The 14,620-nt window shown below is 35.1% G+C and overlaps 1 protein-coding gene across 1 annotated transcript; it reads left to right on the top strand.

The window, feature by feature from the left end:
- Positions 1–223: 223 nt before the first annotated feature.
- Positions 224–592, top strand: LOC133337195 (matrix metalloproteinase-2-like; the record flags this gene model as incomplete). Its single annotated transcript, XM_061545451.1, has 2 exons — positions 224–325; positions 405–592. Coding segments are annotated over 2 exons (290 nt in total), but the record flags the coding sequence as incomplete, so codon positions are not given.
- Positions 593–14,620: the final 14,028 nt, after the last annotated feature.

Below are 14,620 nucleotides of genomic sequence, written 5' to 3'. Positions count from 1 at the left end.
GTTTCTGTTTCCCTTCACCATCTTCAAACCATCTAGGACATCCAGTAGGCTCATTCAACCCAACAACAAAAAAAGTTGTTGCTCTCTTTATTTGTTGTCCATAGATTGGCTGGCTTTATGCCCATTAAAATGTTATGCTAATAACCACCCAAATCTCCCCTGGTATACAAAACCATATAACTAATATATGTATTGTGTGTTTGTGTTTTTTTATCTTTTACAGTACAACTACTTAATGGAGTTTGATTATCTACCAAAGTCAGACTTCGAAACGGGAGCTTTAAGGACTGAAGAACAATTTAAGGATGCAATCAAACATTTACAGGTAAGAATGTTCGGGTTGTTTTAGATAAGCAAATCAACAGAATTTTGTTATTGTTTTTTCTCCGATGTTTTGTTTACAGCGTTTTGGCAACATACCAGTTACCGGCGAACTCGATAGCGAAACCAGAAAGCTTATCAAACGACCACGTTGTGGTGTCGGCGATAGCAAACAGACATTAGCATTTTCACCGGATAACTTACATCATGGACGCATGAAGCGTTATGTGCTGCAGGGTCCCAAATGGGATAAAACTGATTTAACATGGAGGTAAGTCCAACACAACAACAACAAAACCACTCGCCCTTTATATTTCCTAAAAATCCACGCCCTTTATATTTCTTAAAAACCCACGCCGTTTATATTTCTTAAAAATCCACGCCCTTTATATTTCTAGAAAATCTACGTCGTTTATATTTCTTAAAAATCCACGCCCTTTATATTCCTTAAAAATCCACGCCCTTTATATCTCTTAAAAATCCACGCCCTTTATATTTCGTAAAAATCCACGCCCTTTATATTTCTTAAAAATCCACGCCGTTTATATTTTTTAAAAATCTAAGTCGTTTATATTTCTTAAAAATCCACGCACTTTATATTTCTTAAAAATCCACGCCCTTTATATTTTTTTAAAAATCTAAGTCGTTTATATTTCCTAAAAATCCACGCCCTTTATATTTCTTAAAATCCACACCGTTTATATTTCTTAAAAATCCACGCCCTTTATATTTCTAGAAAATCTACGCCGTTTATATTTCTTAAAAATCCACGCCCTTTATATTCCCTAAAAATCCACGCCCTTTATATCTCTTAAAAATCCACGCCCTTTATATTTCGTAAAAATCCACGCCCTTTATATTTCTTAAAAATCCACGCCGTTTATATTTTTTAAAAATCTAAGTCGTTTATATTTCTTAAAAATCCACGCCCTTTATATTTTTTTAAAAATCTAAGTCGTTTATATTTCTTAAACATCCACGCCCTTTATATTTCTTCAAAATCCACGCCCTTTATATTTCTTAAAAATCCACGCCTTTATATTTCTTAAAAATCCACGCCCTTTTTATTTCTTAAAAATCTACGTCGTTTATATTTCTTAAAAATCCACGCCGTTTATATTTCTTAAAAATCCACGCCCTTTATATTTCTTCAAAATCCACGCCCTTTATATTTTTTAAAAATCCACGCCCTTTATATTTCTTCAAAATCCACGACCTTTATATTTCTTAAAAATACACGCCCTTTATATTTCTTCAAAATCCACGACCTTTATATTTCTTAAAAATCCACGCCCTTTATATTTCTTCAAAATCCACGACCTTTATATTTCCTAAAAACCCACGCCCTTTTAATTTCTTAAAAATCCACGCCCTTTATATTTCTTAAAAATCTACGCCATTTATATTTCTTAACAAGTGAAAAAGCGGTAAGTTCGGCCGGACCGAACTTTGGATACCCTCCACCATAGATATATTGACAGATACTAGAAATGAAAATATAGGGAACATACCAAAAGGTGGACCTATACCGACATTTCTAAAAACGGATTACGTAAACCATAATACAAATTTTAGAAATTTCTAAAGGATAATTATACTCTTAGCCTCATGGCTAATGAGGGTGTATACACTTTAACACGGTGAAAATGTGCCTCATCGAAATATTGGTTCTAGACCCCATGTTTCTTTGGACCAAATCCGTTTCAGAAAATTTTAATTTCATCCGAACTTTGCCCATCTTATTATTTCTTCCAAGCTTAGTTCAAATTCTGGAACTTCCAATCAGAGGCTAGGTCTAAATGCGGCTATAGTTCATTATCGAACCTTACGTTCAAATATTTTATCTCTCTATCCTCCGCAGGTGAAATGATTACAAAAGGGTCTTAGAACCAAACTAAAAACGCGGAACAAATCAGACAACTATTTCAATATAAAAAGGGGTTATATGGGGACTACCCCAAAAAGGGGGCGAATATTAATAATTTTTGGTAGGGAGGTTTGTATCCGAAAAAATGGACCTATATTCATAATGTTTTGTGGGGAGATTTGGAATCTATTAAGAACCCAATGTACCAAATTTCAGCGTATTCGGTTGAAAAACGCGCTCAAGAACCCTAAAATACCGAAAATTGGGGGGTACCCATATATGGGGGATATCCGAAAAATTTCACCTATATTTATAATTTTTTGTGGAGAGATTTGGTACCTATTAAGAACTCGAAATACAAAATTACAGCCAATTCGGTGGAAAAATAGGTAAAAACCCCCAAAATACTGGAAATTAGGAGGTACCGTTATATGGGGGCTACCAGAAAAAGTGGACCTGAATTTATAATTTTTTTGTAGGGACATTTAGTACCCAATAAGAACCCAATGTACCAAATTTCAGCGTATTCGGTTGAAAAACGCGCCCAAGAACCCCAAAATACCGAAAATTGGGGGGTACTGTTATATGGGAGCTATGCCTAAACGTGGATCGATATATCCCATCTTCGAACTTGACCTGCCTGCAGACAAAAGACAACCCTATGCAACATTTCAGCACCCTATCTCAATTCCTTCAGAAGATAGCGTGATTACAACAGACGGACGGACGGACATGGCTAGATCGTCTTAGAATTTTACCCTGATCAAGAATAAATATACTTTATAGGGTCGGAAATGAATATTTCGATGAGTTACAAACGGAATGACAAAATTAATATATCCTCCATACTATGGTGGAGGGTATAAAAATCTACGCCATTTATATTTCTTAAAATTCCACGACTTTTATATTTCTTAAAAATCCACGCCCTTTATATTTCTTAATAATCCACGCCCTTTGTATTTTTTAAAAATCCACGCTCTTTATATTTCTTAAAAATTCACGCCCTTTATATCTTTTAAAAATCTACGTCGTTTATATTTTTACGAATATTTTTTAAGAAATATAAAGGGCGTGGATTTTTAAGAAATATAAACGACGTAGATTTTTAAGAAATATAAAGGGCGTGGGTATTTAAGAAAAATATGGGGCGTGGATTTTTAAGAAATACAAACGACGTAGATTTTTAAGAAATATAAAGGGAGTGGATTTTTAAGAAATGTAAACGGCGTAGATTTTTAAGAAATATAAACGGCGTGGATTTTTATGAAATATAAAGGGCGTGGATTTTTAAGAAATATAAACGATAGATTTTTAAGAAATATAAAGGGCGTGGATTTTTAAGAGTTATAAACGGCGTGGATTTTTAAGAAATATAAACGACGTCGATTTTTAAGAAATATAAAGGGCGTGGGTATTTAAGAAAAATATGGGGAGTGGATTTTTAAGAAATGTAAACGGCGTGGATTTTTAAGAAATATAAAGGCGTGGATTTTTAAGAATAAAGGGCGTGGATTTTTAAGAAATATAAACGGCGAGGATTATTATGAAATATAAAGGGCGTGGATTTTTAAGAAATATAAAGGGCGTGGATTTTTAAGAAATATAAAGGGCGTGGGTTTTTAAGAAATATAAACGGCGAGGATTATTATGAAATATAAAGGGCGTGGATTTTTAAGAAATATAAACGACGTAGATTTTTATACCCTCCACCGTAGTATGGAGGGTATATTAATTTTGTCATTCCGTTTGTAACTCATCGAAATATTCATTTCCGACCCTATAAAGTATATTTATTCTTGATCAGGGTAAAATTCTAAGACGATCTAGCCATGTCCGTCCGTCCGTCTGTTGTAATCACGCTATCTTCTGAAGGAATTGAGATAGGGTGCTGAAATTTTGCATAGGGTTGTCTTTTGTCTGCAGGCAGGTCAAGTTCGAAGATGGGATATATCGATCCACGTTTAGGCATAGCTCCCATTTAACAGTACCCCCAATTTTCGGTATTTTGGGGTTCTTGGGCGCGTTTTTCAACCGAATACGCTGAAATTTGGTACGTTGGGTTCTTATTGGGTACTAAATGTCCCTACAAAAAAATTATAAATTCAGGTCCACTTTTTCTGGTAGCCCCCATATAACGGTACCTCCTAATTTGCAGTATTTTGGGGGTTTTGACCTATTTTTCCACCGAATTGGCTGTAATTTAGTATTTCGAGTTCTTAATAGGTACCAAATCTCTCCACAAAAAATTATAAATATAGGTGAATTTTTTCGGATATCCCCCATATATGGGTACCCCCCAATTTTCGGTATTTTAGGGTTCTTGAGCGCGTTTTTCAACCGAATACGCTGAAATTTGGTACATTGGGTTCTTAATAGATTCCAAATCTCCCCACAAAATATTATGAATATAGGTCAATTTTTTCGGATAGCCCCCATATAAGGGTACCCCCAATTTTCGGTATTTTGGGGTTCTTGAGCGCGTTTTTCAACCGAATTTGCTGCAATTTGGTATTTTGTAGTCGTATATGGTAACAAACCTCCCTACCAAAAATTATTAATATTCGCCCCCTTTTTGGGGTAGTCCCCATATAACCCCTTTTTTATATTGAAATAGTTGTCTGATTTGTTCAGCGTTTTTAGTTTGGTTCTAAGACCCTTTTGTAATCATTTCACCTGCGGAGGATAGAGAGATAAAATATTAGAACGTAAGGTTCGATAATGAACTATAGCCGCATTTAGACATAGCCTCTGATTGGAAGTTCCAGAATTTGAACTAAGCTTGGAAGAAATAATAAGATGGGCAAAGTTCGGATGAAATTAAAATTTTCTGAAACGGATTTGGTCCAAAGAAACATGGGGTCTAGAACCAATATTTCGATGAGGCACATTTTCACCGTGTTAAAGTGTATACACCCTCATTAGCCATAAGGCTAAGAGTATAATTATCCTTTAATAATTTCTAAAATTTGTATTATGGTTTACATAATCCGTTTTTAGAAATGTCGGTATAGGTCCACCTTTTGGTATGTTCCCTATATTTTCATTTCTAGTATCTGTCAATATATATATGGTGGAGGGTATCCAAAGTTCGGTCCGGCCGAACTTACCGCTGTTTCACTTGTTAAGAAATATAAATGGCGTGGATTTTTAAGAAATATAAAGGGCGTGTATTTTGAGGAAATATAAAGGGCGTGGATTTTTAGAAAATATAAAGGGCGTGGATTTTTAAGAAATATAAAGGGCGTGTATTTTTAGGAAATATAAAGGGCGTGGATTTTTAAGAAATATAAAGGGCGTGGATTTTTAAGAAATATAAACGACGTAGATTTTTAAGAAATATAAAGGGCGTGGATATTTAAGAAATATAAAGGGCGTGGATTTTTAAGAAATATAAAGGGCGTGGATTTTTAAAAAATATAATGGGCGTGGATTTTTAAAAAATATAAAGGGCGTGGATTTTTAAGAAATATAAAGGGCGTGGATTTTTAAGAAATATAAAGGGTGTGGACTTTTAAAAAATATAAAGGGCGTGGATTTTTAAGAAATATAAAGGGCGTGGATTTTTAAGAAATATAAACGACGTAGATTTTTAAGAAATATAAAGGGCGTGGATTTTTAAGAAATATAAACGGCGTGGATTTTTAAGAAATATAAACGGCGTGGATTTTTATGAAATATAAAGGGCGTGGATATTTAAGAAATATAAAGGGCGTGGATATTTACGAAATATAAAGGGCGTGGATTTAAAAAATAAACATTCAAATTGAAAAACAGCAGTCGAACGGAACGATTGGGTCTCAATTTCTTCCTTTTGCATTTGGTCCTTCGAACCGGTTAAAATCTCGTACTTCGAAAAAAAGGACCAACATAATATTCGTTAATCACAAAATTAAAAAACAGGGAATTGAAATTACTGCCGACGTGAGCATTCTTCCTGACAAATGTTCACGTCGAGGATTCGATTGTTTTCAATTTATCGCGAATACTAAAATTAAAATGAATGAACAAGCTTTTGCAATATCCCGCGAATGTTTACATTGTACTTAAAATTCATGAACAATAAAACATTGCTTCGATCTTTCGTAAACATTCGTTGCCGAAGGGCATTCATTTGAAAACACACAAAAAACAAACATTCGCGAATGCTCGCGAGCGCTTTTAAAAACAAACACGAAAAATGTAAACACACACAGCGAATGAATCTGTTCGTAACAGAAAGCTATTGAGTTCACGCACGTTTTTGTTATTATTGTTGCTGTTTTGAGCATTCGCGAATGTTCGTTGTCATTCGTGAGCGAATGCCAAAAATTATTTCAATCACCAACATATCGAACGATCTCAATTGTGTGCTCGCATCCGTTTATAATGTGTGCGAACATTCATTTGGCGAATGCTCGTTTGTTATAGAATTTATCGCGATAAATTCAATCGCAAATGAGCACAAACGGAAATTTTTGCGCACCCTGGTTTTTATTTCTCACTTTAAATTTTGGTACTTAAAAAAACGAATCAGCGTCCGCAAAAATAAATAAACATAATATTTTTTCAAAAGAAAAAATGTTATAATAAAAAAAAAATAAAAGAAACCAAAAGGGCTCAACAAATTAAAAAAAAAACATATAAGGCAATATGAAAAAATCCAAACCAGGAAAAGGTTAAATAAAAAACAAAGCCAAAAAGTTTTGCTCTTTGCCTTTTAGGCTTTGTTTTTTGAAAAAGAATAAAAAACGAGCCAACAAAGAAAAAAAGAGTTATATAAACAAAAAAACTAAAACTTAGAAAAATAGACTAAAAGGCATAAAAAAACAATAAAATGTGATATTAAAAAAATACATAATCATATATTTAAAAAAGAGAATTGATATTCAATCTCATTTTTACATTTGGTCTTCCGAGCCGGATAACAATAAAATCTGGTAATTCAAAAAAAGAACCAAAATAAAATTCTTTAAACAAAGGAATATATTCAGAGAATTGAAATTACAGCCAAATAGGTTTGGTTTTAATTTCTAACCTTAAAATTTGGTCCTTGGTGAAAACGAATCAGCGTCCTCAAAAAAAAATATTTTGTAAAAGAAAAAATATATATATTTTTTTAATATAATATATATTTTTTTAAATAGAGAATATTTTTATAAAAAAATAAAAGAAGCCAAAAAGGTTCAGCAAAAATTAAAGAAGCCAAAAGGCTCAACAACATTAAAACAAAAAAAAATATATATATAACATAATAGAAAAAGCCAAACAAGGCAAAAAAACAAAGGCAAAGGAAAAATAAATTAAAAAAAAAAAAACGAATAAAAACGCACCAAAAGGCATAAAAACGAAGCTTAAAAAATTAATAGCAATAAAAAACAAAAATTGCTAAAAAGACAACGAAAAAATAACTCCAAATAAATAAAAAAAAATGCAGGATCGTAGCATGTCAAAAACTACAATGAAGATCTCAAATTCTTCAGTAAAAAGCCAGAACTATACCAACTATACTGCATAACTATCGGCTGAACGGCTTAAAAAATAATGAACACATCATCCCGCCAGCAACTCCTTACATTCGAGGAATAGGGAAAGCAGCAGCAGTGAATGACATTGAAAACTCGTAGAACGATAAGAATGCCACAACAATCGTTCATACAGAAAACGAAGACAATTATGTGTTGTTGTCTCAACGAGAGCAATAACAACAAGAGGCCGTTGCCACGACAGAAATTGCATTGTGTAAAATCAGTTGGTCTGCTATAACAAAAGGAGATGGTACATCATCGCCAGCAACCATCAAAACTTACACAATATCTTCAGAATTCATCTGTCGGCCACTCTTTGCTACAGACACATGACTCCGCCGGCTTCAGCAGTTTCGGCATTACAGGATACTGCTCCTTTTCCTGGAGTAACTGTCGATCATGTACTTGTGTATGTAACCATTCAAGGTCCTGGAAACCTGTAAACTCAACTAATACAGCTTTGAAGCAACGCAATAGGTGGCATTGTTTTCTACCACCAATATTAACTTGGCCAATAATGCCAGGCTTGCAAGCACAACCACAAGAAGTTATCCTACAACCGATCACTGGATATGATCCTCCATAATATAGACAACTAATACAAATGCTAAATAGGCAAACACAAACAACATCGATCTAGCAGAATCAAGACTTCACATAAATTGTAGATTGAAGAACATGAAAAAGATACTTGCTGAGATATGGGCAAGTGCAGCCAATCCAAAAATGACTGAAGGCCCAGCTATATCTAATCAAGGAAATTGCCAATGATACAGTCCACAGTTCGGGTTTTCAATTGCAAAAATTTCAATTTTTTACTTAAAATATGATTTTACTTATAATATTAATAATGTTCAATATTATAGTCATAAAAAGAGCTGTATAGATTAAAAAACAATTTTATATTTTATACTTCGAAAAAGAACCAAAATAATAATATTTTAAAAATCCACGCCTCTTGTAGTCCTTAAAAAAAATATTTTAAAAATACACGCCTCTTGTAATCCTTGGAAAAATATATATTTTTTTAAATCCATGCCACTTGTAGTCCTTGGAAATATATATATATATATATATATATTTTTTTTTTTTTTTGAAAATCAATGTCTCTTGTAGTCCTTGGAAAAATATATTTTAAAAATCCCGCCTCTTGTAGTCCTTGGAAATATATATATATATATATATTTTAATCCACGCTTCTTCTAGTCCTTGGAAAGATATTTTATAAATCAACGCCTCCTTGGAAAAATATATTTTAAAAATTCACGCCTCTTGTAGTCCTTGGAAAAATATATTTTAAAAATTCACGCCTCTTGTAGTCCTTGGAAAAATATATTTTAAAAATTCACGCCTCTTGTAGTCCTTGGAAAAATATATTTTGAAAATCCACGTCTCTTGTAGACGTAGAATAGAATATATTTTAAAAATTTACGCCTCTTGTAGTCCTTGGAAAAATATATTTTGAAAATCCACGCCTCATGTAGTCTTTGGAAAAATATGTTTTTAAAATCTAAGTCTCGTAATGAAACTGAAAAATCAAAAATTTCCAAGCCTTTTAAAGTCTTTTTAAAATGCGTAATTTTTTCATTGTTCCAAGCCATAACCTCTAAACACCCTTTTTCCCTTTTGTTGGCTTAATTGCCGTTCAAAATAACTAGCTGCATACTAATGAACAGCGATGCGAATCTTTTCGCCTAGAAAATTTTAATGATTTATCATCATAAAATGCAGTTGCAGTTCAATGTAAATGTGTTTGTTGCTGTTCCCGTTGACACCCACACACATCCACACCCCAAAAGTGCCGTTAATGTACATCCTTGGTTTGTTTAAACTCTGCCGCAACATAACAGAGTTAAGAAGTCAGTTACGAAAACCGTAATATCCTGTCGTTTCACTCTATTCTTGTACTTTCTTCAATTTTGTTCTCTCTCGCTGTCGTTGATATGACCCCTTGCAAAATAATGGCATAGTTGTTGTTGTTGTTTTTATTTCTTCTTATGTCCTGCATCCTGTAGCGTTCACAATTTACAATATTTTCAATTAATTCAAATGTCAAACGGAGCGTAACGTGTTAATTGTAATTTTTATTGCACAGAGTTTTCTATACAAGAAATCTGAATTAATTTCCATCCATCGCTGCAGATGGATAGATGGGCGGACAAAATTGTATGGATGGATGGATGGATGGATGGAAAACATGTTAATGAGTACTATGAAAATAAACTATCATCATCAACATCATGGGGTGTGATAGTCAAGAGTCAACAAAAAAAAAAAAAATATAAACTGGGAAATACAAAAATAAGAAAAAAACTGCAGTATTGAAATAAACTGCTGGGGGGAAACCTGCAAGGAAAATTATCCGCGTGACGGAAAGATGTCAGCAACAACTAGGGAAATTTGTATACTCTTATATAGCACCGTGCAATTTGTCCTGCATGACATTCAAAGTTGCAATATCCATTTGCTGTTGTGTTATGTTTTTACTCTTTTTTTGTACGTAATCACTCACACACACACATACATAAATGTGCAGCTAATATAAGAAATGAAACAAAATGTAATTTTGCTGAAGATGCAGCATCTTGAAGGTTACAATTCAGGTTAGGCCATATAGAAATGATTACACCTTATTTTAACATTAGATGTAGAATTTTAAAATTTATGCGGAAATTGTAAATATTTCGAACGTATGTTGCCACCTGTCTTACATTATAGTTCACTAATAATTTAGCAGCCTAAAAATATGCAAAGTTTTCTGTTTTATTATTTTCAAAAAGTAATGCTAATCCAGTGTTATTCTATTTTTTTTTATTTGATGAAATATGAAGTAAATGTTGAAAAATATTTTAAAAACCAAGACCTACAAAAAAATATTTGAAAAAATCTACGCCTCTAATAGCCCTTCAAAATATTTTTAAAAACCTAATAGGCGTAAAAAATATGTTTTAATTTACAGCTCTAATAGACATTAAAACATATTTTGTTTTAATCTACGCCATTCACAGTCCTATATTTTTGAAATTACAATTATAGACCTTGAAATAAATTTTAAAACGACAAATCGCATATTCTTGAAAAAATGACTGACATAGATTTTAGGAAGTTTTCCGTGTAAGATGTCTGTATTCTACTTGTGAAGCATTTTTCAGACTTGGTATGCATGAGATGTTATGGTTTCTAATATTTTTCTACAAAATTCTCTATAAGTTATCTAAAGGATTCGAATTGGAGAATAACGAGTTTAAAAAATGTTAAATCTTGCACTTAGTTACTTAACTGGCTTGTTTCGGAACATTTGTTCCATAAGCCGAGCTTAAAAAAGATTTCCAATTTCGGTCTTGTGCGTATATCCTCCAATTTGAAAGACCATGTTTCGAGTCTTCTACTTGATTTTCCATCTAATTCGTGGCCTTCCCCTTCTGCGTGAACCATCAGTAGCATTCTCATTCATTCGCACAACATGGCCTAGCCACCGTAGTCGCTGCAGCTCGATAGGACTGACTATGTTGATGTCCGCGTATAAACTGTAAAGCACTAATGCACAAAATAGTACGATAGCGGTGATTGCTAAACATGTCTTCTCTTTTCCTCTCATTTGGTCAGTCATTTTTGATTATGACGTCTCAGTTATGCTCTCACACACTTACTCTTAATTTAGTTCTGTTCAACAGTGCTGTAAAGCTCGTGGTTCATTCGACGCTGATATGGCCCGTAGATCTTTCGGAAATTTTTTCTCTTAAATGCCCCAACAGCTGTCTCATCTGCTTGCGAATTGTTGTCTTCCGCTTGATCTTTCCATCTTATTCGTGGCCTTCCCCTTCTGCGTGAACCATCACCTGGTTCACTTTTATATGCCTTTTTACCTGGGGCATCTTTATCCATTCTCAGAACATGACCTAAGCAACGTAGTCGATGCAGCTCGATAGGACTGACTATGTTGATGTCCGCGTATAGACTGTAAATATCGTGGTTCATTCGACGCCGATATTCACCGTCGACACAGATTGCCCCGTAGATCTTTTGGAGAATTCTTCTCTCAAACACCCCAACAGCTGTCTCGTCTGCTTGCGCAAGTACCCATGCTTCAGATCCATATAACAGCACGGGTAGTATCAGCGTCTTGTAGAGTGTGAGTTTGGTCCGGCGGGAGGTGGCCTTGTTTCTAAACTGCTTACTTAGACCATAGTTGCATTTGTTGGCCAACACTTTCCTATTTCGAATTTCAAAATTGATGTCATATGCTTTATTTATGGCGGTAGCAAGGTATATAAAATCTTTAACTATCTCGAAGCTGTAGTTCTCAAGTTCCACAGTTGGTCCGAGTCTACTGGACGTCTTGCGCATTAATACCATCAGCTTGGTCTTCTCGCCGTTTACTGCCAGACTCCTTCCCAATTTGTTCAAAGGTGGCTATTACCGCTCGCAATGTTCGAGCATTATTTCGATTAGTTTTATTTATGGCGGTACCGAAGTAGATGAAATCTCTGATTACCACGTCTTGTGTATTGATATCATCAGCTTGGTCTTCTCGCCATTTACTGCAATTCGTTCAAAGGTGGCTCGCTCGCAATGTTCGACCCATTATGTCGATGTTGTCGGTGTACAGGGAGCCATTTCTGTTCACATTTGCATCTCGTATGACCTTTTTCAGCAGGGTATTAACCAGATCACACCACAAACCGTCACTTTGTCTGAATCCTCATTCTGCGAGAGGACATTTCCGACTGCTGACCTTGTGCCAGTTAAAATTATACTGCATTGTCGTATTAATGCCGAACGTATAGGGCTGTTGAATGCGGCTTTATAGTCGACAAATAGGTGGAATGTGTCGATGTGTTTTCCGCGGGTCTTTTCCAGGATTTGACGCAGAGTGAAAATCTGGTCAATGGTGGATTTGCCAGGTCTGGAGCCGCATTGGTATGGTCCAATAATGTCATTTACCATTGACTTCAGTCGTTCACACAGCACGCTTGATAGCACTTTGTATGCGATGGGAAGAAGGCTAATTCCTTTATAGTTTGCACATATCGTCTTGTCACCTTTTTTGTGCACGGGACACAGGATGCTGAGGTTCCAATCTTTGGGCATGCATTCCTCTAACCAGTCTTGAATAGTTCGGCTGGTAATCCATTGGCTTCTGTCTCTTTTTAACCGATTGATCGCTATTCTGACCTGATCTAGGCTAGGCGTTATACACTCTATACCGTCATCTCTTATTAGTTCTGGGGTATCTTCTTCACTGCCACCACTTGGTACCAGAAGTTTTTCAAAAGTGTTCGTTCTAGATCCTCAACACGCTGTCTGTATCTGTCACCAGGTTTCCTTCTTCACCTCACGACGGCCAGCACCAAATCCGTCGGTTTGGTGTTTTACGCAATGGTAAAGTTTCCGGACTTCATTCGTTTTTCTTGTTCTTCTTTTTCTGAAAATGCGTGTCTCCTCTCTCCTTTTCTCCCGATAATTCTCCATCGCATTAGGTGTTGCTATTGTCTGTAGGGTTGAAATATACGCTGCGTTTTTCGCATCAGTAGCATTACTACACTCCTGATCGTACCATGGGTTTTTTATACCCTTCACCACACTGTGGTACAGGGTATTATGTCTTTGTGCATATGTTTGTAACAGGCAAAAATAATCGAGATAGACCCATGGTTCCTTTTGAGAATATACATAGAATCACTTTCTAAGTCGATTTATGCATGTCCGTCCGTCCGTCCGTCCGTCTGTCCGTCTGTCCGTCTGTCCGTCTGTCTGTCCATGTTAAATTGTAAACAAAGTACAGGTCGCATTTATGATCCGAATTGGATGAAATTTGGCATAGGTCACTTATTCGGCCCAAGGACGAACCCTATTGAAATTGGGAAAAATCGGTTCAGATTTAGATATAGCTCCCATATATATATTTAACCGATTTAATGTAAACGGTCCCTATATATCTTTTGATTTGCACGAAATTTGGTGCAGCCTAATCATTTAAGTCTAGAATGATGTCTGCCAAGTTTCGTAAAAATCGGTCCAGATTTAGATATAGCTCCCATATATAGTTTCGTCCGATTTTATGTAAATGGTGCCCCAAAGTCCCTATATATATTTTGATTTGCACGAAATTTGGCATAGCGTACTGAATTAAGCCTAGAGTGATGTCTGCCAAGTTTCGAGAAAATCGGTTCAGATTTAGATATAGCTCCCATATATAGTTTCGTCCGATTTCATGTAAATGGTGCCCCAAAGTCCCTATATATCTTTCGATTTGCACGAAATTTGGCATAACGTACTGAATTAAGCCTAGAGTGATGTCTGCCAAGTTTCGAGAAAATCGGTCCAGATTTAGATATAGCTCCCATATATAGTTTCGTCCGATTTCATGTAAATGGCGCCCCAAAGTCCCTATATATCTTTCGATTTCCACGAAATTTGGCATAACGTACTGAATTGAGCCTAGAATGATGTCTGCCAAGTTTCGTCAAAATCGGTCCAGATTTAGATATAGCTCCCATATATAGTTTCGTCCGATTTCATGTAAATGGTGCCCTAAAGTCCCTATATATCTTTTGATTTGCAAGAAATTTGGCATAACGTACTGAATTGAGCCTAGAGTGATGTCTGCCAAGTTTCGAGAAAATCGGTCCAGATTTAGATATAGCTCCCATATATAGTTTCGTCCGATTTCATGTAAATTGTGCACCAAAGTCCCTATATATCCTTCGATTTGCACGGAATTTGGCATAACGTACTGAATTGAGCCTAGAATGATGTCTGCCAACTTTCGAGAAAATCGGTCCAGATTTAGATATGGCTCCCATATATAGTTTCGTCCGATTTCATGTAAATGGTGCACCAAAGTCCCTATATATCTTTCGATTTGCACGAAATTTGGTACAGCCTGATCATTTAGGTCTAGAATGATGTCTGCCAAGTTTCG

This window comes from Musca vetustissima, unplaced genomic scaffold (genome assembly GCF_032173495.1).
Source record: "Musca vetustissima isolate MV318-11 ecotype Yass unplaced genomic scaffold, APGP_CSIRO_Mvet_v1 utg6811, whole genome shotgun sequence".
NCBI classification, from domain to species: Eukaryota; Metazoa; Arthropoda; class Insecta; order Diptera; family Muscidae; genus Musca; species Musca vetustissima.
This window is presented reverse-complemented; position numbering and strand designations above follow the sequence as displayed.